Raw genomic sequence first — 23,732 nt, 5'->3', positions numbered from 1 at the left:
ACACAGAACTGGCTTTGTACATTGTATGCAGCACTAATTCTTTTTGTCAGCAGTTCTCTCAACTGACAGAAAGAATTACCTTCACGTCTACAAGATCAGCTGGACTGACCTGTGAGTGCTGCAGAAGTATTCTTTGCAAAATGTCACCTATATCCTTTACGATAGATCTGCTAGCCACAATGTTAGTAAATGTGATGCAGTGAGCATTATTTTGCAAAACTACAAATAGAAGTTGGTACGATAGAGTTCATATGTCCATGTGTTAACGAAAGAAGAAAAAAATGAAACGAGGAAATAAAATAACATCAAAACAGGAAACAAAAGGAGGAAATGAGCCAATAGGTAACAAGAAAACAAAACAAGGAAACAAATGAAGGAAACAAGGGCACAAGGAAGCAGAAATTAAATTGACGAACAGAAAAAATAAAGTCAAGGAAATGAAAAAATACAAACAGAAGGAGAACACAAAACAAGAAACTTTTATACAGTAGCTATATTTATTCATTTATAAATGTTTTTACACTCAATTTACATGGTTTTTTATGTTTTCCTTTCTGAGAGATGTTCGTAGCATTTCACATAAAACCACGTATCTGATCGTAAAGATATGATTTGTAGATATAGAAATTTTTCTTTTCTCGTGCATGATTTGTTAAGTGAAGTGACTGCTTGTTTGTAGATATTAAAATTCATTACTGTCATATCTAAATGTGAAATGTAGAAAGTGGTAGGATGGCCTGGAGCCAAATGTCTTTATTTTACAAAAGTGATTGGCTTGCCCATAGCGTTAGAATTTCATGCTGGGTTTGCATAATATGTAGTTTGTCCATTATTTAAAATCTAGCTGTGCGTGTTTTATTACAAATCCTTCAGAAATATATTGGTTTATACATGATTGACATTTTAATGTTTTATTGCTGGGCAGGAACATGCAGGTGGTTCAGAGGAACTTATTTATTGAAAACAGGTGCTTGATGCTGAAAAGTAATGAAAGAGGTAAGAAGAAAGACAGATCCTGACAACTTGACATGAATCAAGCTAGATAATGCACATTAAGATGCCGCGCCGTCTGCAGGTTTACCAACAATGATTGTGTGTGTTTTGATGATCTTAAATCATCAGCGTGTCTTGCTTGTTAATGTGCAGATCAGTATCTAAAAATGAAACACGAGCTGAAGGAGGTTAAAATAGAGACTGCCGAGTTTGGTCATAATTCTCTGTTTGTCACAACTTTTTCATGATGTGTCTGTATGATTAAATGAACATACAAACAATGGCAATCAGTATAACTTTCAAAGACAAGACACATGATTGCTAATAAAGCTAATGTACCTTCCTGAGAGGCTTGTTTTTGTTCATTGCAACAAAAACATCGCCGTATTGCCATGAACTTATGGAAGACCAGCTTTTCTCTGACTCTTCAAACTCTGCAAATATAACATCAGTATCCGAAGATCCCATCCAAGTGTGGACCCCCCCCCCTCCACTCACCATGCCCCGCTGTAAAGTATTTTAAACACACGTGTGCCCACAAAATCACATGTTCCCTAATGCTCATGTGGGTACTGACTCACAGAGAAACACCACCATGTACCCGATCCCTGCTGCGCCTGTAAAATCGGCATAACTCTCAGAAATTCCACTAACACCTCCCACCCCATGTGGATGCACACAACCTCCTGTGATCCCACACAATTAATGTGAAATCACATCTATCTCAAACCCCCCCCTCCTCCTCCCCTTGTCTCCATTACAAATAGCTGACGACTGCCTTCTCTCCCTTTGGCCTTGCCTGATGTTGTTTTTACGTGTCTTCTTGTGTGCAATGTTCTCCCTTATGTAAGACAAAATTACCCAACATGAGTGCTATCCTCAGTGGGGGCGATTGCACTGGTGCATTCCAAACTCAATGAGAGATGGAGGGAAATTGAGAGGGAGGTGAGAGGGAGATAATCTTCCCTTAATGATTATTTTTATGGCGGCCATGCTTCACTAGAATGTCTACAATGAAGACGGAGAGGAAAACACGAGGAGAGAGAAGTGTGCAGCAAAAAGTCATGAGTCAGATTCTATTCACGAGCACCTGATGAGCTACTACGGCGCTTTGGAGTGAAGAATCTTAAATGGATTATTTCTTTGCAGATTTAACCCCTACCCCAACACGAGCACGAAGGATTCCTAGATAAACATTGACCAAGAGATAAAGGGGAGTATATGCAGTTAAGATTTTTGTCAACCTTGTACAAACTCACAGGAGGATGGAATGTAGTCTGTCATAAATTGGATGGAGGAGTGTAAAATATCTTGAACATTCACTCCTATTGGTACACACTGTATTGTAGGCAAACACACAAGCACTCAATACTCAGACACAGACATAGGGATCCCCTACAAGGCAACACATGGAAACATGACATGATGGTAAATAGCTCTTTGTTCCTGATGTTTCATGCGGTGCAGACGACAAATGGCACATTCAGCCTTTTCTGTCTGTAATTACGTTAAAGTCTCATGGTGGACCTTGATGAACCTTTGGACTGTGTAGTAACACATACAAGCTTTTTACCAAACAGTTCACAATTCACAAGTGCCAAACCACATTGGTTCTGGCTGGGTCATCTTCCTGCATTCTTTCATACATGTGATCTGAAGTGATACGTCCTCCAATCAAGTCAGCCATTGTCCCCTGCGCTCTATGGTGAAGTCCTTTCACAGATGAAGTGGGGGACTGAGATGTAGACAGATCTTCTATTGATAAGACGACCAAAACAGGACTCTTTATCATGATGCAATGACCAGTTCATATGACTATCACTTGTGAAGCAGTAACAGAGACATCCATTGGATTAAAACAGGTTCCTCTGGGCAAAAATATCACATGTGACTGGATTTGGCAAAGTTACATTACATTACCTTTTGAAGTACAAACCTCAGTTTTTCTTTTGTAACTTACCATAAACATGTCAGACATTCAGCCTGACCCCAACAACCTTGTCTCCAAATGCTAGGATGTTTTCTACAAAAAGAAAAAACTAGCGTAGACCAAAAACAAGATAAAGAGAAGATGAGTATTTGACTTAATTTTGAAATAGGGCTTCAAAGAAATGCTAAAGTTCTTAATTTTTTCATGTCTCTTGAATGTAGAGACGGACAGTTTGCCTTTTACTCTAGCCTTGATAGGAAGAGACAGGTGTACGACATATTGATCAGTAAGTAAAAGATTGGCAAATAAATGTCTATGGATTGTGATGACAATGAAGTCCTACCCTTCTCAGCAAAAGATGGCATCAGTGGCTGTATAGAAGAGGTCAGTAAGGTAAGTGATCATTGCTGCCATGTTATGTATTTATATATTGTTTTGAAATAGCTTCATATAATGTATGTAGATTGCAGGTTTTACCTGTTTACCTGTTTTAGGTCTCGAGATTACAAACCGGAAAAGCATTATGCTGTAGTTTTTTGGTTTAGTGTCAAAAATCATACCCAGCATGTAATGGTGTGTTGAAGTACAACAGTGCAGTCCTTGTATGAAGTATGCAAATGAGAATAATAATGTGTACGTCTCTTTAATTATTTCACATTACATGTTGACTGGAAAAGTCTAAAATGTTTTCATACCAACTAAGAATATGAGATAAGAATAACTATCAGCAGCAGCAACATCTTAAAATGACCTGAAGGTTAGGAAAATTCCAAATCATCAGATCAGGTCATGAATTAGTTCAATTTGATGTTATCTGAGTAATCAGCAGCCAAATCCCATCTCTTCTGCTTGGAAAAGGATGCTGTCACAGCAAGGTGGTGTGTCCAAGCTGAACAGTTTCAAATGCACGAGGAGGTTGAAATAATGGAATAACTAAGTGATAAAAGAAAACGTTGTTTAGTCCTCTTGTGCATCTGACATGAGAATGGCATGAAGACTATGAGTGCTAATCCCCATGGATACACAGAAAATTGAAGTTCTTCTCTTTCCCATGTCCGATATGGTCTCTTATCCGGGGATTTGTCAGTGCCACCAGTGAACACTGACTGAGGACGGACACGGGAAATTAATTGTGATTGAAGAAAAAGACTAAAACTACTGAGTTGCATGATCTTGCTTCATAATAAATGAGTCCCAGGAACGTTTATGTGTGCTGTGCAGCAGTCATCTTTACATGCTTTTCTGTTTTACTTGAAACCAGTAATGTGGCATGCAATTAAAAGAGAACATTGTGTTTTATTACCTCAACTGGTGTTAGTTTGTTTGTCTCTCTTGTCTGAATGTCATCTGGCAGGATTATACAACATCTAACTGATGGGTTTTTGTGAAATATGATATTGAATAGGATGGCTAATTCGTTTTTTCACTGTCTGATTACTTTTACTACGAATTTGTAAAATGTGATGTTTGATGGTTTTGCAAGGAAAATTATATTTGGTGACACACTCTTGGAAATGATAAAAACATGATTCCAAAAACTCTCGGTTCATGGTCAGTGTGTCATGTCATGAGTATCACGCTATCATGCAGCTATTAGATGCAATGACTTAATGGGGAAATGTGATTGATTTGAGTTGACCTTGTCACTGTTGCACCAAAAAATCTTCATAGATCATGTTGTAGCTGTCCCGGTCAAAGGTCACAACCCAAAGTGGAGTTACGGTTGTTTTCACATTACATACATTGTAATAGCATACATGTCTTGATAAATGAGAGCTCATGATCTCCCTCTTAACCTCTCATTGAGCAGACATGTCCTCCTTAAAGTGGGCTCAGTGTTGAGAAACTGACTACCCCCCCCCCCCTCTCTCAGCAGAGACACATCTCCTGAAGGGGGGTCTGCGGCAGTAGAGCAGAAAAAAAACGGGAAAAAAAACATCAGTGTCATCTGTTTTCATGGAGATGGCAGAGGTCCAGCCGCTAGCTGTGCCTTGGCTAGGAGAAAGAGACGAGAGAGATAGAGAAATGAAGCATTGAAATGAGGATAAGGAGGCGTAGAGAAAGAACGACAGATAAAATAGACCACCGGATGAGATTTATGCCATGATAATAGCTTAGGATCATGGGATATGTCGGCCTCCATACGTGTACATGGGTTGATGCCAATGGAACACTGAGTACTGAATCAGATGCTGACCATTCATGGCAGGAGTCTCTCTTTCATTCCATTTGTCTCTCTCTTCGCTTCTCTATTACAAAATCACTAAATTTCTGTGTTTCCCTATCCTTCATCTTCTCATCTCTCTGTTGTCATTCTTGGACCTATTTCACCCAAACAAACTCTTTTCCTCAATGCCTGTCCTCTTTGGTGCTGATAATCATATTAGACTTGCTCCAAGCAGCATGAGGCAAGACAAACTCTTAGCTCAGACACCAAATAGACAACGCCCTTCAAGCGACTTTTGTTTTCTCAATAACTTGTGGCTTAGGCAATGAGAATAGAATTGGTTGCCACCCCCCCCATACACACACACACACACACACACACACACACACACACACACACACACACACACACACACACACACACACACAGAGTGACACTCTGTAGTGAACGTAGTAAAGCAAAGATTTAACAATCCTAGCTCGGTAGTTTTGCGAAATTAGGGAAAATATTAACTGTTGAAAATTGAATGCATGCATTCCTGGCACATGCACCAGCTTTTCACTGAATTTCATGAAAATCAGTCCAGTGGTTTTTGCACAATCCCTTTCACGAACAAGACAACCAGTCTTCCAATCAATCCTATAATATCCATTAGGTATGAAAACCTGACCTCCTGTCCTGGGAAGAACTAAGTACAGGTAACTAAGTACACACAAACAACAACCCATGGCTATGGTTGAGTCGACCCAATTCATCTCTCATTAGTGGCAAAACACGATAAATCATAATTCCATCAAATTCAGCGTTCCATATTGCTGGAGGCAGTCGGTGCCTGTTAACAGAAGCTGTCAATCAAGCTTCCAGGAGGGTGTGACAGCATCGGACACGATCACTCATTAGTGGGCCAGTGCCTCTCTTGGTTATTTCCTTTCCCTCTGGGTGTGTTATTGGCCAAAGTTTTATGTTAATAACTTTTTAAAATCCTAGGTTAATAATGATATTCAGGCAATCATTTACTGTTACAGGATTTCACTGGAACTGCTTATTAACTGCTTGTTAATGGGAATTATTGGATAGCTTGCAGCTAGTCAAAGTAATGCACTCACCCAGACAATGACAATTAATCATTGCTTGCAGATCTGAGCTTTGATGCTCACTTGACGCTGTTTAAATTTTCATTTTCCTTTCTATCCCGTCTCTGCACCAGTGCTGTTCCGATTACGATGGCTATCCATATGGCTAACCATTTGCCACTGCATCCACAATGTCATCCAGACTACCAAGCACATAAGCAGCCATAATGACACTAATTGCCCAAGAGCTCACTTTTCCTCCGAGAGGCTTTGGCACTACGTTGTGCATTAACAGCCATCTGTGTCCCAGTCTTAAATCGATGGATATTTCAAATTATAAAATTACAAAGGGACAGGGAGACACACCACTCCCATTCATAAAAAAACAAAACATGTACGGCATGTGGGGGGATGTGGGCTACTGTTTCTTTTGTGTGTCTGGTTGAACAGGAAGTTGGAGGTTTCCATCCCATCGGAGGTCTGGAAGAGTCAAGCAACTCATGACATTTAACCCGAGTCCCATTTAACTTCTGAGGGTGGAGGTGAAGAAGATGCTGGCAACACCAGTTGATATTTTTACTTTGGTAGAATGCTTCTATCCTTTAGCTAAATGTGCATTTTTGTGTTAAGGTTGTTTTTTTGTGTGTGAACCATTTCAGTTTATTATTGTAAAACAGAAATCCAGAAAGTCAAGAATATGTTAGTCATCAGTAGCAGCACGATGCCAATTATTACAAACTCTGGAAAAAGAAAATATCACTTGTGGGGTTTTTTTTTTATTTCAAGTGGAAAATGGATAATGATGTGTTGACACAGTTATTAAATTAGTCCAAATTGGGAGACATATTCATTCACTTACTTGTGAATGGTGTTAAAATATAAGACTAATATCATACGTGGGTGTTGTAGGAATAGGAATATAGAGGTTATGCAAAGATGTATCAGGTTAGCATTAAGACTGAAGGCAAGGGAAGCAGCTATCCTGCTCAGAGTTCACAGATATTCTTTACCATGAGTTAAACAATACTGGCAAGAAATACTTTATAGTCATGACTTTCCAACGCCTGGTCTGTGGTGCTAAATCTTTTCATTTAACTTCTGGAAAGGAAATGTAGAATTTTTCTCAAAATGTCAAGCTATCCCTTCACTGATGACAATTTCCAAACAAAATTAATTGAATTCCTAAGTGTTTCCACTTCACAGTCATTGGCATGATCTTATGTACATTTAAATAATAACAAAGTCAACTGATTGTGTGGGTGCACCAACTACACTGTGAGTAATAAATAAAATCAGACTAGTTTGCAGATCTCTCCACATTCATTGGCCTCTTCTAATCTTTATGGAAGGTGGTATATGTGTATAAAAAATAGGAATCAATTATTAACAAAGGCAGACTGGCTGTGAAAGCTGACTTTGGACCCAGCCACACATGTGACATAAACACATTGCAAAAAATTCCAGCCCACAGTGTTATTTTGACATCTGTATCAACATGTTGGAGGGTAATACTGTGTGCTGCCATCCCCAGATGTCTTTTCCAAGATCCATTCACAGACATGGAATTACCTTTGAATTACACTCCCAGTTATTTCAGTATGACAGTGAGATAAAGGAAGCGCAGCACCTCTTCATGCAGGAGGTTAATTTGTGTCTGTGCTCACTTGTCAAATGTAATTGAAGTGAGCAGCTTATGAAAATGAGGTGGAAGGGAAGAGGTCTTTAATTAGATCAAGTTCACAGAATGAAATGAATTAAAATCACCAGTACTTTTGCCCACAGCAAAACTAGAGCAGCACAACATTGAATACAGGAATGAAAAGTTAAATTGTCATGGATACAGTCTCACTGTATGAATGTTGTTTTGGTTGAGCATTGTATCATTATGTCGCATCTCACTCAAACAAACCATAATATGTTAGGCTACTTTTGCTTCCTCCCATATTAAGTCCGTATTTTTTAAGAATAAATCTGATGATTTATTTCCTTGAAGAGTGTTCATGTTCATTTCATGTGAATAATTTCATTCCAGTGCGAACCCGTGTGAAATTTGTACATAGGCCGTAAACGCCATCTAGTGGTGAAATTATGTTTCGAAAGAACGCAGAAAGGTGACGCAGGTGACGGAGGCGTTAAGTAGAGTAAAAATAAGACCTGTGGCAGAACTGACAGGGGAACACGATAATGCGTCGGTCAGGTTATGCTAATCATCATATTTCAAATTAATATCGTTGCGAAAGCATTGAGTTTTAAGAAACTTCTAATCGCAACAGATGTGTCACGGGGTGAAAGCACAAAATGTAGGGAATTTACGGCTTAGATTTCAGCTGAATTCGTCCAATTTATTGGTGGATCCTGCGCGCCCGGTTGACAAGTGTCTGCCTGACAGGCAAGGAAGAAGGTTTTATTTCCCAAACGAGCCGTAATCTGTGGGAAGTGACTATCTGACATGTGCTCGTCCAGCAGTACAGCGGAACTAAAGCGCAGCATATAGCTTCATAAACAGAAGTAAGTTTGGTTTATGGTATTTTTACAACAGGTATCTTTATTGAAGCGGAACTGTACTTGCCGATACCGTCTTTCTGTTCAGTTGTCGATTGAATTTGCGTGTTGTTTTTTTTGAAATATTACATTTGTGTGATAGTTAAAACCTGACATTGCAAAGTAAAAGTTTTTAGCGGTTAAGGTAGCTGCTGATGCAGTTAGCTTTTCTCACGTTAACTCGTCAAGTTTAGCTTGGCTGCCGTAGACGTCACGCCTATGGTCTGGCTTCATAAACTAGGGGACGTTTAAGGTTAAGATTCAGGCGCCATTCAAATGGGACGATAATAGAGCCTGCGACTCTGGTTTAACAAGTTTTCAGTGCGATTCATGCTAGAGAGTTGACCTCTTTAAATTCAAATGAAGTCTGTCGCTATAGTTTCTAAAAACAGTTAGCAGTTAGCTGCTTTTGCTGTAAAAGTTAGCTAAAGCTAGCTGCTCAATGCTAGACGCACACACACCCTTCGTCAGCCCAGTTTCTAAACTCTCAATTTCTGACACCGAAGCTTGTCAATGTGTAGGACTGAAATGCAAAAATTCAACAAGGACGTTTAAGGATAAGAGTCAGTTCTTTGCGCAGTTATGAGTTCACTGCCTTTCATTTTAGAACATGTGGGAACACACCCGTAATTATGGGCGGGAGTCGGGACACTGAAGTTTTGTCGGTTGTGGCATTTTTGTTAAGCGTCTAAATGGGATACGTTTGTCTGGAATGGAGAAAAAAAAGTTACGGGTGGAATAGGAAGTTAATTCGTTGCATATCCAGATGTGTGGTTCCTGGTTACTGATCTTGTCCATTGCTGATACTGGTTTGTGTACAGCGATGTTACGTTCAAGACACAGAAATGACGGTAGTAAATCAGAGGACTGGTTTGCTTCATGATGCAATGGGACACAACTACAGTACATGAAATACGTCGATATATGTGGTTAAATTGAGTCCGCGACATTCACTTTACACACTGCTTATATTATTTGTCCTGCATCCGAGTTTCATTGTTCCTTTCACTTACATGTGATTGACTTACAAATGTTCTTTTACTTTTGACCTATGTCGTGAATGCGTCCCCTTTCTTATGTCCAGTCTTCACTTGTCACTATGAAGTACATCCTGGTTACTGGTGGAGTCATATCTGGCATCGGAAAGGGGATCATTGCAAGCAGTGTGGGAACCATCCTCAAATCGTGCGGTCTTCATGTGACGGCAATTAAAATAGATCCATACATCAATATAGATGCTGGTACATTTTCACCTTATGAGCACGGTGAGTAGAGTTAATAAAGCGATGCCATTTCCTTATTGTTATTTTATGCGTTACCTGATGTTTTATTTAATGTTGTGATTAGCCATGCGGCCTAAACCAAGTTTTTAACAGATGTTGAATGGATGATGTCTGTTGCACAGGTGAAGTCTTTGTTCTCGATGATGGAGGGGAGGTGGATTTGGACTTGGGGAACTACGAACGTTTCCTGGACATCTGTCTTACCAGAGACAACAATCTCACCACTGGAAAGATCTACCAATCAGTTATTAACAAGGAAAGGAAGGGAGACTATTTGGGCAAGACTGTACAGGGTGAGTTATGAAGTGGAAACATACCCTTTTTAGCATTCTTGTATTTTCCAAAACTGCATATTTTGATAATACTTTTGTTATTTTCAGTGGTGCCCCATATCACAGATGCGATTCAGGAGTGGGTGATGAAGCAGGCCAAGATCTCTGTAGACGACGATGGCGTGGAACCTCAAATTTGTGTAATAGAAGTGAGTTCATCCTAGGTTTGTGGAGTTCAAACCCACTGTGGAAACCCCCTTCCTCAATGAGTTATAAATGATATTTCAAAAGATTATTGGTCCACACCTGGGTGATTTATTACCTGAGCATTTATTTAGTGCACAGAATGGAAAAATAGAATGTTTTTGATGAGAAATGAAACTGAGTGCATTGCCTAAAGCAGTAGGCAATATTGGCATCACTCAGCATGCAGTGGGAGAATTTGCTGACTTGGAGCACAGTGTGACTCTGTAAGCAGAAACATTATTTAAAAACTAAAATATTTAGGGATTTTTTTGTGCAGTGTGTATAGAATATTTCTCATTTCTAAATCTGGCTCCATTTCCAATGGAAAAAACACAAAGTCATCAGTTTCCTTGAGACCAAAGAGGCATCTTCAGATTTCTTTATTCATTAAACTAACAGACCAAAACACAAAGACCCCTTATTTACTGCTTTATTATTTAAATCTATTTCAATGTGTTTATGTCACATTAAATGAAAACGAGTTTGGCTCAGTACATTGTGTACCCTATAAGTCTCAGTATTATGCAATGCTTCCGAGAAGTAAACCTGTGTTCATGCATGCCTCTCTGGTTGTCAACAGCTGGGGGGCACGGTTGGCGACATTGAGAGCATGCCTTTTATTGAAGCTTTCAGACAGTTTCAGTTCAAGGTGAAGAGGGAGAACTTTTGCAACATCCATGTCAGCTTGATCCCACAGGTACGGCACACTATGAACACGCATCACATCTTCATCACATTATCCAAACGGCGTCGCTGCTGGATCACGTTTAAAATGACTGCTTGTTTATTTTTCCTGTCATTTGAAGTTAATTTGCTTCTGTGTTCTCAGCCCGCCGCCACAGGAGAGCAGAAAACCAAACCGACACAGAACAGCGTGCGAGAGCTCAGAGGCCTGGGTTTGTCCCCCGACCTGGTGAGACCCTTTTAATCTTACATCGTTTCTTCCTATTTGCCTTTACGTTAATTAAATTGATCTCCAAATGGGACTCTTTGAGACCTTGTATGTTTTAAATAAGACATTAGACACTTTATTTTTTGTCAGATTATGTGCCGCTGTTCATCACCCCTAGAAACGGCTGTCAAGGAGAAGATTTCCATGTTTTGTCATGTGGAACCTACACAGGTGCACTTCTGGTATTTTGGTATTTTGTTTTTGTGTTTGCTGATGCGAAAGGGACACAGTATGTTTAACTGGCTTTATAAATGTGCGCAGGTGATCTGTGTTCAGGATGTCTCCACCGTCTACAGAGTGCCCCTGCTGCTGGAGGACCAAGGGGTCGTCAGCTACTTCTGTCAGCGGCTGAATCTGCCCATCGAGATGAGGCCCAGAAAAATGCTCAAAAGGTGGAAGGAGATAGCCGACAGGTAAAAACGTGTGTCTCAGCCGATAACTTTGCTGAAAGTTTAGGAAAGCGCTACTTATTAAACCCGCAGGTATGGAACAAATAGTTTAATCATTCTGTCGCTTCACAGATTAATTACAACCCAGAAATTAGAAAGACAAATGTTCCTCTGTTATTACGGCATGGAACACAAGTTCTGGTTAGATGACGCCCTGGGTAAGCACCGACTTATTCCTTCTTTTCAGATCTGACCGTCTCTTGGAACATGTTTCGATAGCTCTTGTTGGGAAATACACAAAATTAGCTGACTCCTACACCTCAGTTATCAAAGCCCTGCAGCACTCAGCCCTCGCCATTAATCAGAAACTGGAGGTCAAGGTATGGAAGTATTTCACACTTACGTGTTCTTTGTTTTTATGTTGTTATCTGTCACAGAACAGTGTGCATAACAAGCATCAGCTCCTGTTTGGACAATAATGAGCTTCTTGGCTGCGATGTTGATCATTCCAAATAAATCCATTTGCTGTCTTTGCAGTACGTGGACTCTGAGGACCTGGAGCTCACCACTCTGCAGGATGAGGCAGTGAAATATCATGAAGCCTGGCAAAAACTATGCAGTTCTCAGTGAGTAGACAAACCTAGTAAAGTAGGGAAACTGTGTCAATGAGTTGCTTTTTTTTTTATCCCCATCGTGGACCTAGCGAGAATAGGGGTACATCAGTCCTGTTATGTCAGTCACATGATGGCAGTAGAGAGCTGTCATGGTTTGAGTTTGGCAGCGGTGGACTTGCCTGTCTTGAAGATATCCAGTTATATTTCACATTCATTTAAAGACTTGCATCTGCAGTGTACTCCACAGTCTGAGTCTGACAGCTGTTTTCAAGCAGATTTATTAATTTTTTTTATTTGGTGCAATAGTTTTAACCGTCCTGTCTGTGGAGAAAGTAAGTCAAATTAGAGTTTGAACAAACATTTCTAAAGTATAGAATATCTAAATATAGTGTATCTAAAGAATGTCCTTCTTTTTTTTCCATCCATTTCCACAGAGGTGTTTTGGTACCTGGAGGTTTTGGTGTGAGGGGGACTGAGGGCAAGATCCTTGCGATCAACTGGGCAAGGAAACATAATATACCATTCCTGGGTAAGAGAAACTGGAAATTCCTGCATAGCACAGATTCTGTAACACAAAACAGCAGCAGGCTGCCTTCAAAATAAGATCAGTTAAAAGCTATTTAAAATGGCAGATCAGCCCAAAGCAGTTGAATTACAAAAAAAGTGCTCAGAGAAAAGAGTCAAGTAGCGTTTCAATGGTGGATAAACTTGTTTAAAATAAGAGGTGAAAATGCTTAAAGCGGTGAGTTGGGAGAGGGAGGAAACTAAACACCCCCCTTGTTGAAATAAAAGTTCGACAATCCATCATTACAATGAGGTCATTGATCAGGCTCTGCAGTGTTTGTCTGTTGTGAGACCGTGGAGTTTACAAATGAAGTACTGCTCTTATAGCCATACATTGAATTCTAAATAAATAGCTTGGAAAGCCTGTGATATTCCACATAATTTAAAAGGCAATGTAGCATACAAGGACCAGCGGAGGCAGGGGGAAATGTCCATCTGGATGCAGGGTCAAATCCAGATAATTAATTTGGGTGGCCGGCTGCAAGATTAAGAAGAAACAATGGCTACGCATATGGCTGTTTATTGAGACCAAATTGTTCAATTATCACTGTGTAGCATATGTTCTGCTAAAGATACGTTTTAAAATTAGATTTGCAATCATTCCAGAAAGCAGATTTTATATTAAATCGAGCTCACTGTTGACCCTAACCAACATGTTGGTCTCGGATGCCACTGACGTGTCGATGATGCCAAGCGCTTATTGTTGCTGTTCAAATGTTTCTGCAAAGATGATCATTTGTGGCGCATCAAAATCTCACTATGTGAATGAGGTTGGCCCAGATGCACCTTCATTTTGAAGCGGGTTTCACTAAATTATTCATTCCTAATTGCTATTTGATAGCCTACTTTTTACAGAAGTAATATTTGTACTGGTTTAAATGAACAATTTGATTGTCCCACAACTCCCATCTGTACGCAGTGAGATTTTTTTTTTTTTTTTGTGAGGAAGGAATTAAAAGGCCTGTCTCAAAGCCGCTTGTCCAATTATAGATGGATTGAGTCCAGTGATTGAAGCAAACAGAAGCCGGAGTTTTTATTGAAATTGTTCGGTAATAGCTACAGAGTCCCTAAGAAGTCATTTGCTGGTGTGTTTTGTTCTACAGGCCTGTTTACAAGAAGTGAAAGCAAAGTGTAGCGCTGCTACTACAAAACAACACATAATTGATTGTCTAAGTATTCCATCACTGCAACACAAATCACTGCCGGTGGAACTAAGAGTATTTTGAAATTGCATTTATGGTTCAGTAGAATTTATGGCAGCATTCATGCCGTGGGGGGATGGCTGATGTCAAGTCCAAGGAGAGGTAAATATTATCATATGTGAGTGGAATAGTGTCGTGCAGAGAGATGTTGTTCAGTCTGTAAAACACCTCAATGAGTAAGAATATTTCTGGATTTTTTTTCTTGTAGGGGTGTGTTTGGGTATGCAGCTGGCAGTGTGCGAGTTTGCCCGCAATGTTCTCGGATGGGAAGGTGAGTGATCACGTAGTTCAGCCAGGGACACTTCTAAGGAGAATATGATTCCTGTGTTTTCTATTTTAACGATGAGAGAAGCTCAGACGTGTTGTGAAGTGCGACTTCAGCTTTATGCCATCTCTGCTTATCAATTTCAGATGCCAACTCCACAGAATTTAATCCAGAATCTAAACACCCAGTGGTAGGTTATCCTTTTCTGCAGAGCTCACACCACATTGTATTAGCTGGGGGGGAGGGGGGTGCTGCCATGCCAGCATGGTTCTGACACCGTTTTGATTGCGATAGGTTATTGACATGCCAGAGCACAACCCAGGGCAGATGGGAGGGACGATGAGGTTGGGAAAGAGACGGACCATTTTCAAATCCAGTCTCAGTGTGCTGAGTAAGTATCTTCTTACAGTCGTGGCAGTTTCTTGGGGGGTTGGGGGGTGTTTGTCTTTTCCGGCTGTTTTGTGTCTAATAGCTGATATTTCTACTCACAGGAAAACTCTATGGAAACGTGGATTATGTTGACGAGAGGCACAGACACAGATTTGAGGTAGAGGCTGAAACAAAGATTTTAACCAGTGAATGTTTGATGTTCTGTACATGTTGGACCAGAAAAATAACAAATTGATATTATCAGATATTACACAATAATGTAATCATTACCGGTGTATAGAGTTGGTCAAACCTAGCTATATTCCAATCATTGACTTCCCAAGCACGTCCACGTTTTATAGTTGTCTTTGCCATCCACCGTTAAACACGGAACAGAAGAAGAAGCAGAAGAAGAGCAATGCTCATGTCAAGCCGCTGCAGCTGCAGTGGAGGCTACAGAGCCAAAGATGTCGCTAACGCGGACATTTTTTTTTAACTTACGACAACCTGACTGCAGTTTGCAATAAATCTTCCACCGGGGTTCAGAGAGGAGAGAGAAGCCTTAACACGAGTCTTAGTTTTGCTACGGAGTAGTAAACCATCAGCTTTTTCTCACTGAATGGTAGTCTGCCTTACCTTCAGGTGTGTGTTAACTACATTTCATTTTAAAATGAAAAATCCACATGTATCTTAAGTTGTGAAGGTTTTATCTGATCACAGCAAACATTATTCCACTCTCCTGTTTTTCTGCCTGTGTTCAGATGTACTGGTAGTGTATTTTAATATTTTTTCCATCCCTTGGTCGTGGCTCTTTCCAGGTGAACCCTGTACTGAAGCACCACTTTGAAAACAACGGCCTTCAGTTTGTCGGTCAGGACGTGGAGGGTGAGAGGATGGAGGTCATCGAAGTGGAGAGTGAGTCGAACGTTGTCCTTAAAACCAGAATGCACCTCCTGTTGAGTCATGGCAATACAGCAAGCTGTATAGAACGAGGCAGGAAGTAGTTGTTTCTGCTGTGGACGCCAGTGTGTTCACACTAATCGACAGACGCGTTGTTCCAGATCATTGTTACTTCGTTGGAGTGCAGTACCACCCAGAGTTCACGTCGAGGCCCATAAAACCTTCTCCTCCCTACTTCGGTCTCCTGCTGGCTGCTGCAGGGAAACTTCAGAGCTACCTGAACAGGGGTTGTCAGCTTTCTCCCCGGTAAGCAGTGGAAACAGCAACATATTGCTTAAATCGTATCTGATTTGGAAGTAAGCGAAATAGTTCCTGCATGATCGTAAATTCCATTTTGGCTTCTCTACAGTTTGCCAACAAATTAAACACTGAGTTAAAATGTTAATTTAGTGCTTTATGTGTTTCTTTATTCTCTGCAGTCTTTAAAGTGGGTTTAAAAGTGATCACACATCACACTCAAAAACTTTATTTCTTTCACAAGAGACAAACTGAGGTTTACTATCATTTATAAATATATATTATGCATTAACTTTGGAAACTGGAAGTTAGCTAGCATATTTTTATTTTGCTATTATTCAATGCAATTGCATCAACAGCCCCATGGGGTCAGGCAGTTAAAAGGCACACTCTGTCTTCATTGTACTTTCAAACTGGCTCTTATTATCGCTCTAATACTTGGAACTTTATCCTCCGTTGCAGGGACACTTACAGCAGCAGCAGCGGCAACAGCTCTCCCGATGCAGATATCTGTGAGCTGAAGTTCCCGTCTTTGTCTGGAAACTGAAGTCTTGCTTTCATTGCGCAGCACCGGCATATGCGCTGTCCTCTAATGGAAAACAACCTTGGGTCATAACAGTACCTGAGACTATAATCGAGTTGTATAGAGCCGCTGCCACAAAGTAGAAACACGGCAAATGTTACACAAGGTTATGTTTGAGTGATATTGGTGCGGGTAAATCCTTAAAAAAAAAAAAAGTCTTCTGCAAAAGCAGCAATTTTATGAAACTGTTACACTGATTAGAACTTTTATTGAGTTTTTGATAAGGAATATATTACATCGTCTGGACTTACGAAGGGAAAGGGATGTCTTGCTGTGAACTTTTGAGATTTTAGTACAGCTGCAACCAGCAGGATAGTGTTATGTCGGATTGTGGAACACTGCACCAAAATAATCACTAAATAAAATACTTTTAAAAGTACATATTAACAAAAAATAATCATCGGCATTTGTCAATATGTACGCTTTTTGTTTTTGGCAGCTCATCTGCAAATCAGTTTAATCCAACTGATAAATTCTGATCGGCTGATGAATTGGTAAATTGTTGCCAAATTTTTGCACGTGTCTCTTTTTAGTTGCGTATACAGCTACGGTTCACGGTGTACCTGCACATGTAAAGTACTTGCATATCGATGAAGTCCTGAGTTTCCATTGATTCCTGTCACTCTTATTGTTCTGTTATGGACTAACAGAACAATAAGAGTGACAGAAATTTCATTTGACAAAAAGCTGTCAAATGAAATTGAACTGCACCAATTATGGCAGGATTGTCAGACATAAAGCAGAAGCCTGTAGATTGCTGCCAAAAGCACCTACGGTCATATGAAAAAATTAGGACACCCTATTGGATAATCAGCTCTTTATTAAGAAATGTTTGCACATCAATGTCCAATCTTGTTTTATTCATTTCTGGAAAAGAAAGTGATTTACTTGCAATTGAACAACAAATCTACATTTTAAAAAATATTCCAACTAACGATATTAACAAAAGTGTGTATTTTAATGGAGGGAAAAAGGACACCCTATCCCATAATAACTAGTGTTGCCCCCTTTGGCTGAGATAACTTCAGTGAGAGTCTTCTTGTAGCCATCTACCAGTCTCTGACATTCATCTGATGAAAGTTTTCCCCTCCACCCAATGGAGATTTCTTTCAGCTGTGAGATGTTTGAGGGGTGTCTTGCGTGTACAGCCTGTTTGAAGCAGCATCTCAGAATCCGGGTTTTGACTTGACCATTTCAGGACTTGCTAATTTAGGGTTTTTAGCCAGTCCTTGGTGGATTAGCTGGTATGCTTTGGGGTAATTGTCGTGTTGCAGCATCCAGTTCCGCTTCAGCTTTAATTTTTTTTACAGATGGTTTCGCATGTTCCTCAAGAGCGTTCTGACACACATTATAATGCGTGGTGGATTCTGTGATGGTGAACTGGCCACGTCCTGCTGCAGCAAAGCATCCCCAAACCATGACACTGCTGCCTCAATGCTTCACAGTTGGTATGAGGGTGTTTTCTTGGAATGCTGTATTTGATTTACGGCAAATGTGTCTTCTGTTCTCTTGTCCAAATACAGATAGTCCTCAACATACGAACACATTTTGTTGTTCATAAGCTGAATTGTTCGTTTATCGTTAATTGTTACATTTCAATCTATAATCGCCATTTGAGGTCATTTAAATACCATTATTACTATATATATACGAAAGTACTATTCCCTACGACTTCCTAGGAAAACGGAATACATAAAAACAACAAATTGCATTTAAAAAAAATCACATGTTACATCAAGTTTTAAACAGATTTTTCTTCATTTCTTATTATTTAGTTATATTGAATCCCTTAATACTGTACTCACAACTGTAACTGATATGTGAAACTGGAGATTGCCATGACACACACGCTCTTTACACATGTAGGTAACATCTATCCTCAACTGTACATACAACTTGAGTTCTATGTTGTTGTTATTCACTGTTCCAATTTTATTTTCTATATATTGCTGTATTTTTACTGTTAAATTTAGAGCCATCTTATTTAACACAGAACTTGTTCATTTATCTAAAGATTTATCTATACTACACTGACATGATAATTCTTCAGGTGAGCGTTTGCTGGACCTCAAAGCTGTACTTGTGTGGCTGTATCGTATGTGTGAACATTTGTCTTTGTTATGAAGTGGTTTGTTGACAGCGGGTTTAACTTCCCCGTGAAATATTTTTCTACAGTGTTCAGATTGCATGACTGGCACATGTGAGAACTCGTGCCTGTTGGCATCCACAAATGTAGTTTTTAGCTGAGTCAACGCTTCCTAAAGTGAATTTATACTGATGCACATGTCATCTGACAATGCTAACTCAACAGTATCAGTAACCATTAAAAGAAAGCTTGGTTTTTTTGTTGCCTTTTAAAGCCAAACAGACTGAGCAGTCAACTGGAGATGATAAATGTTCCAATTTCATTTGCAGTCTTGTCAAACTGACAATGAGTTGTTGCTCACAGTTCTTTTACACATCTGTCAGAAACCCATTCGCACGAAACAAATATTTTTGTATTTATGATGTTAAGATGCATATTTTATGTATGTTGAAAATAAATGGGGTTTTATTGTAGTTCGAGTATCTGCTTCTGATTCCACAGTGAAGCTGATGCAGCGCTTGAACTTTGAAACCATGAAAAGACATGCACTGATGTAATCACACTGAAAAGCTTTGTCTCTATTGACTTTATTGTCTTAGACATCAAGACCACACCAAACTACTCTGGCCAACAGCATTTAAATACAAAACTAAAAGCCACACTGGGAGCTCCTAGAAGCTGATTTACTCACATTATGAAAAGGTAGCAGCTGCTGTTTGCTCAGAATTAATTAAATCAAATTAGAAAAAATTGCATTTTGGTGTTAATTGAATGCTCAGTGAAAGAGCATTCAAAGGGCGAAAGCGGTTTAATGGTGTAGAATGTTTGTTTGAGTCTCGGTCATCACACACACAAAAAAAATGTTCTATGAAAATAGAATCCTTTCCTAGTAAATGAATTCCAAATCCTGAGCCTGTCTGTTTCCCAGGGAATGAAAAACTATATTTTTATCAACTTCCTTTTTTCACTCTTCAGATACCATAGACTGAAAAGATTTACTGTATGTATTGTGACCTGAGAGTCACCCACGTTCAGATAACGGTTGTTAATGGCTTATATTTATGACCTGGTGACAGCAGGAAACTACATGGTTTGTCTGGATGTGGCGTTAGACAAATGGAACTTCCTCATAATCCACACCCCCTTCCTTTTCTCCCACATCTGGCCCTCCCTTTTCTCCCTTACCCTTGTGCTTTCACTCCACCTTATCAAGTATCAACAGGCAAATTGAGAAGTCCACGCCCCTGAGCGACAAACTCCTGCACATGCTTACACTACCAGTTGCGATCAGCAACTCTTGACAAGAAAGTGCAGCACAACTGGGATCTACTTTGTAGGATAGATGCTTCTGCGTGTCCGGTTTGATGCTTCCTCCGTGCCAAGAGATAAGGCTGAGAGCTGTGATGCAGCCGCCAACTAGAAGTAAGTGTTTGGGATGACTGTAAACACAGACTGTGCTGCGGAACAAGACATTTATAAGGAGTGGTTGAGGTGAATATTTCTGGAGCAAACAGCTGTGACGCTGGTCCCCGATCCGTGAGACTCAACTACAACAATTATAATTTCTGCATTTGCCTTATTTATTTTTCTTTCCCACAACTTCATCTGTGCACCCCCCCCTCTATCACCAAGAGCTTTCTGCACCCGTCTTCATCCCTCCAATAAAAATGGACTCGAGTTTTTGGCGGTACCAGTTCAGGTTCATCATGCTGGGGGATTCTACAGTGGGCAAGTCCTCGCTGCTGAAGCGTTACACTGAAGACTTGTTCACGCAGTCTGTCAACCAGACAGTGGGAGTAGACTTCTATGTTCATTTCCTGGAGGTGGAGCCGGGCGTCCGAGTCAAGCTGCAGTTCTGGGACACAGCTGGACAGGAGCGGTTCAGGTGAGGATGAGCACATGTTGTGACACGAGGCCCCCGGGCACTGGCTTCTACTTAAGTGTGAGTCACAACTGAACATGTTGGATTCATTAGATGTCTTAGCATGAAGACATGCATGTAAACAGTCTAGAATGTTAATGTTAAAAGATACCTGAAAATGATTCTTCCTGCTCAGCTGATTTATTAAAAACTAGGAGTAACACATTTTATTCCCTCAAGAAAGAAAAAAAAAAATCATATTTTCGGTTGGATAAAATGTACCAAATTGCAGACTGTGTTGACCTCTTCTCTGCCCGGTGTTTGCAGCCATCTAATCCCACATGAGTCAACTAAAAAGTTTTTGTTTTTGTACAGAAGTATTGTTATGAAGAAAGTTATTTTTCTTTTAGCAGACAGCCGCCAGGAGAACTCTTCACTAATCTGTCCCTCAGGCTTCACCACTCGGTGGCTCATGAGTTGACTGTGTGCTGCTTTACTTCATGATTAGTGTGAAAAACCTGTGACTGTCAATTCCTTAGACTCTATCAGCTTATCTAAATAAAAAGCTAAACTCTAACAGTGCAGATGATCGGCTGATTATTTACTCACTGAACAGGAAAGGCTGAACTTCACACTATCATAGTGAGTGTTGGGACCTTCTTTTCTGTTCCGTGCGTTAAAATTCCAGCCAAGGGTTGCTACCAAATGTAAAGCACTACAAGGGCACATTTCTAGTATCACTGTTCTACAAAATACTCATGGTTCTACAAATTTAGTAATACAGTGCTGGTAATTTTACTGCTGTGACTCTTCTCTCAGGTCAGTGACTCGTTCTTACTACCGTAACTCGGTCGGAGGCCTGCTGGTGTTCGACATATCCAACCGGGAGTCCTTCGACCACATTAACGAGTGGTATGATGAGATTTATGACCGAGTGCAGCCTCAGAGGCTTCAGTTCATGCTGGTGGGCCAAAAGTGTGACCTGGATGCTGAAGGGGAGAGAGTGGTGAGCCAGGAAGATGCCGAGAAACTGGCCGAGCAGCTTGGGGTGCCCTACGTGGAAGTCTCCGCCAAGACGGGCGAGAACGTGAAGGATATCTTTGAGCAGCTCACTCAAACGGTCTACCAAGGTCTCGTGCACGGAGACATAAAGCTGCATGAGGGCTGGGACGGAATCAGATGTGCCCTACCACAGACGGTGAAGTCACAGAGGACCAGTCTGACCAAGACCAGCAAAACCCCCAAGCCCAAGAAGTGCTGCAATTAAAGAGTAGCAGCACTCCTGTTCCTGCAGACCGGAAGCAGCCTGTGGGAGGTTGGATACCTCTGGTATTACACTGTAATGAGATCATCATGAGACACTGATTACAATGGAGGTTACGTTTGTTTGTTACTAAAACATGAGAGTGTTTTGATGAAAGTTTGTACAGGATTGACTCTTGGGAAAAGCAATTATTTATTAAACCTTGATGGAGATCTGAGTACGAATGAGAAATCTGGGTCACTTTATCTCTTTCTCTGACAAAACTTTTATTTTGCCAGTGCCTTGAAACTTTCGGGTATGTCAAAATAAAAACACCCAGCTGTGTACGACTCACAATGTTCTTCCACTACGCACAACTGGATTCAACAGAGAAATCAAAATATGTATTAGGTCACAGTGCAGTAAAAATAGTAAAGACAGCACTGTGGTAAATTGTCTGATTATTTTGGTGAAAGGTTGGAAGAAGTTTGTTATGTTAAAAATCCTGAAATTAAGATTTAACCTAAAATTCCGTCCTTTACAGTTGTGTGAGAATGTGAATCACTGTGGCCTGGACTGAAACCATTGAATGGATCACTGTTTTCTTACTCAACTGGATTGATATAATGACCTCTGACCTGGGTGTTTCCGTAACATCAAGGGTCTCCAAACTTATTCCTGTAAGGGCCACACAACTTTTCTCTGATGGGGGCTCAGGGTCAGTTTGTAACTGAAAGACTGTCGATCGCAGGGGTGCCTAAATATAAACATTTATCTTCTAGAACCAAATATTAATAACCCTTTCCAGTTGCTATGTCATTTGTGAGGGCGGCATAGAATGAGACTGTCGGGCTTGAATCTTTCAGAACATCACAGTTCTGTAATTCGGCAAACTCATAAGATGGCTAGACTTCATCAACGTAACAAAGGGGTTCTGGAAAAACGGTTTTCTTTTGCATTAGCATGTAGTTCACAGAATCTCACACCGAACTCCGCCTTCAGCATTTCCAGTGCTTCCACACTTCAGCTGGGAACGGGACCGCTGGGTTATCTGCATAGATGTTTTGGGTAGCAGGAGATGGATGGAGTCATGCTTTTTCACTTGTTCCAAAACCAGAGCTATCACCTCAAAAGCTTTTATGTGGGAATACATGTCGCAAATGAGTTTCCCCTCGTAGTTGCAAGTTAAAGCTGCTCAGCATTTGTCACATCTGTTAAAAATGCAAGGTGCTCTGGAACTGTTTTGCCTTAGATTGGGGACCATTGCCCTAACGTTTCATCTAGAACCACACTTAGGTTAACTTTTGAGGGTCTTGACAAAAACAGTTGTACAAATTTCATGGCCACTCTTGGTTTGATGACATTGTCGCATTTTAACCAGCTCTGACTGAATACTACCCAGAGAGTTCTTCCAGACTTTAACTACACCCTCAAATCCGAAGGTTGGTTTTGAGGTTGCAAAATTACACATTGTAATGTAATGTTTTGAGTGCAAGTCGTTCATTGCAGTATTTCAGCGTACAATACTTTACTATCATGCTCTGAAGATCTTCCTGCAACACTGCAGAAGTGTTGTCCAACCTGTGGATCTTGAACCACCAAGTGGTTTAAGGTAAAAGTGACCTAGTGTAAGATGAGGTTGGGAGCAACAATACGACAAGAACATTGTATTTTTTCTTTGGAAGCCATTTATGAACATGTATCTATAAGTATATAAACTCTAGAATGCTTTTCATTGTTGTGCTTTTGGAAGGTTGTGACATCAGTTATTGTTTATCTGATTATTACTTTGTTTCAGAATTTATTCTGCTGCTCGCTACAGATTTAAGATTCACCTGCTCACTATCCTGTAAATGAACAGAAGGACACACATGAATCCTTATAATTCATGATTGTGGAATG

The 23,732-nt window shown here is 40.3% G+C and overlaps 2 protein-coding genes across 7 annotated transcripts; both read left to right on the top strand.

Annotated features, from left to right (window-relative positions):
* Nucleotides 1–8,340: 8,340 nt before the first annotated feature.
* LOC137601104 (CTP synthase 1-like) lies at nt 8,341–20,065 on the top strand. 5 transcript variants are annotated; one of them, XR_011037026.1, is made up of 20 exons: nt 8,341–8,671; nt 9,789–9,969; nt 10,110–10,280; nt 10,368–10,468; nt 11,086–11,202; nt 11,335–11,418; nt 11,548–11,628; nt 11,719–11,870; nt 12,094–12,226; nt 12,384–12,472; nt 12,895–12,989; nt 14,435–14,497; nt 14,638–14,681; nt 14,786–14,882; nt 14,983–15,038; nt 15,679–15,775; nt 15,922–16,066; nt 16,520–16,569; nt 17,951–18,088; nt 19,940–20,065. XR_011037026.1 is itself a non-coding variant. In XM_068323114.1 (19 exons), the coding sequence occupies exons 2-19, from the start codon at nt 9,804–9,806 to the stop codon at nt 17,980–17,982; spliced, it is 1,773 nt and encodes a 590-aa protein (XP_068179215.1). In that variant the 5' UTR covers nt 8,341–8,671; nt 9,789–9,803; the 3' UTR covers nt 17,983–19,346. The 5 variants fall into 5 exon arrangements, 4 of the variants coding, with proteins under 4 accessions (XP_068179215.1, XP_068179216.1, XP_068179213.1 ...); XM_068323114.1 differs by lacking the exon at nt 19,940–20,065 and having other exon boundaries at nt 17,951–19,346; XM_068323112.1 differs by lacking the exons at nt 17,951–18,088; nt 19,940–20,065 and having other exon boundaries at nt 8,342–8,671; nt 16,520–17,570.
* Nucleotides 19,955–23,696, top strand: rab42b (RAB42, member RAS oncogene family). 2 transcript variants are annotated; one of them, XM_068323117.1, is made up of 3 exons: nt 19,955–20,148; nt 20,359–20,611; nt 21,407–23,696. In XM_068323117.1, the coding sequence occupies exons 1-3, from the start codon at nt 20,091–20,093 to the stop codon at nt 21,852–21,854; spliced, it is 759 nt and encodes a 252-aa protein (XP_068179218.1). In that variant the 5' UTR covers nt 19,955–20,090; the 3' UTR covers nt 21,855–23,696. The 2 variants fall into 2 exon arrangements, with proteins under 2 accessions (XP_068179218.1, XP_068179219.1); XM_068323118.1 differs by having other exon boundaries at nt 20,078–20,217.
* Nucleotides 23,697–23,732: the final 36 nt, after the last annotated feature.

This window comes from Antennarius striatus, chromosome 9 (assembly GCF_040054535.1).
Source record: "Antennarius striatus isolate MH-2024 chromosome 9, ASM4005453v1, whole genome shotgun sequence".
In the NCBI taxonomy this organism is placed as follows: Eukaryota; Metazoa; Chordata; class Actinopteri; order Lophiiformes; family Antennariidae; genus Antennarius; species Antennarius striatus.
Note: the sequence above shows the minus strand (reverse complement) of the source record. Positions and strands in the feature narration are given on the sequence as shown.

Coding starts and splice junctions, on each gene's coding strand:
- LOC137601104 (XM_068323112.1), top strand. CDS start 9,804: ATGAAGTACATCCTGGTTACTGGTGGAGTCATATCTGGCATCGGAAAG. Junction 12,227..12,383: donor ATCAGAAACTGGAGGTCAAG/GTATGGAAGTAT, acceptor CTGTCTTTGCAG/TACGTGGACTCTGAGGACCT. Junction 12,473..12,894: donor CAAAAACTATGCAGTTCTCA/GTGAGTAGACAA, acceptor CCATTTCCACAG/AGGTGTTTTGGTACCTGGAG.
- rab42b (XM_068323117.1), top strand. CDS start 20,091: ATGCTTCCTCCGTGCCAAGAGATAAGGCTGAGAGCTGTGATGCAGCCG. Junction 20,149..20,358: donor GATGCAGCCGCCAACTAGAA/GTAAGTGTTTGG, acceptor TCTATCACCAAG/AGCTTTCTGCACCCGTCTTC. Junction 20,612..21,406: donor GCTGGACAGGAGCGGTTCAG/GTGAGGATGAGC, acceptor CTCTTCTCTCAG/GTCAGTGACTCGTTCTTACT.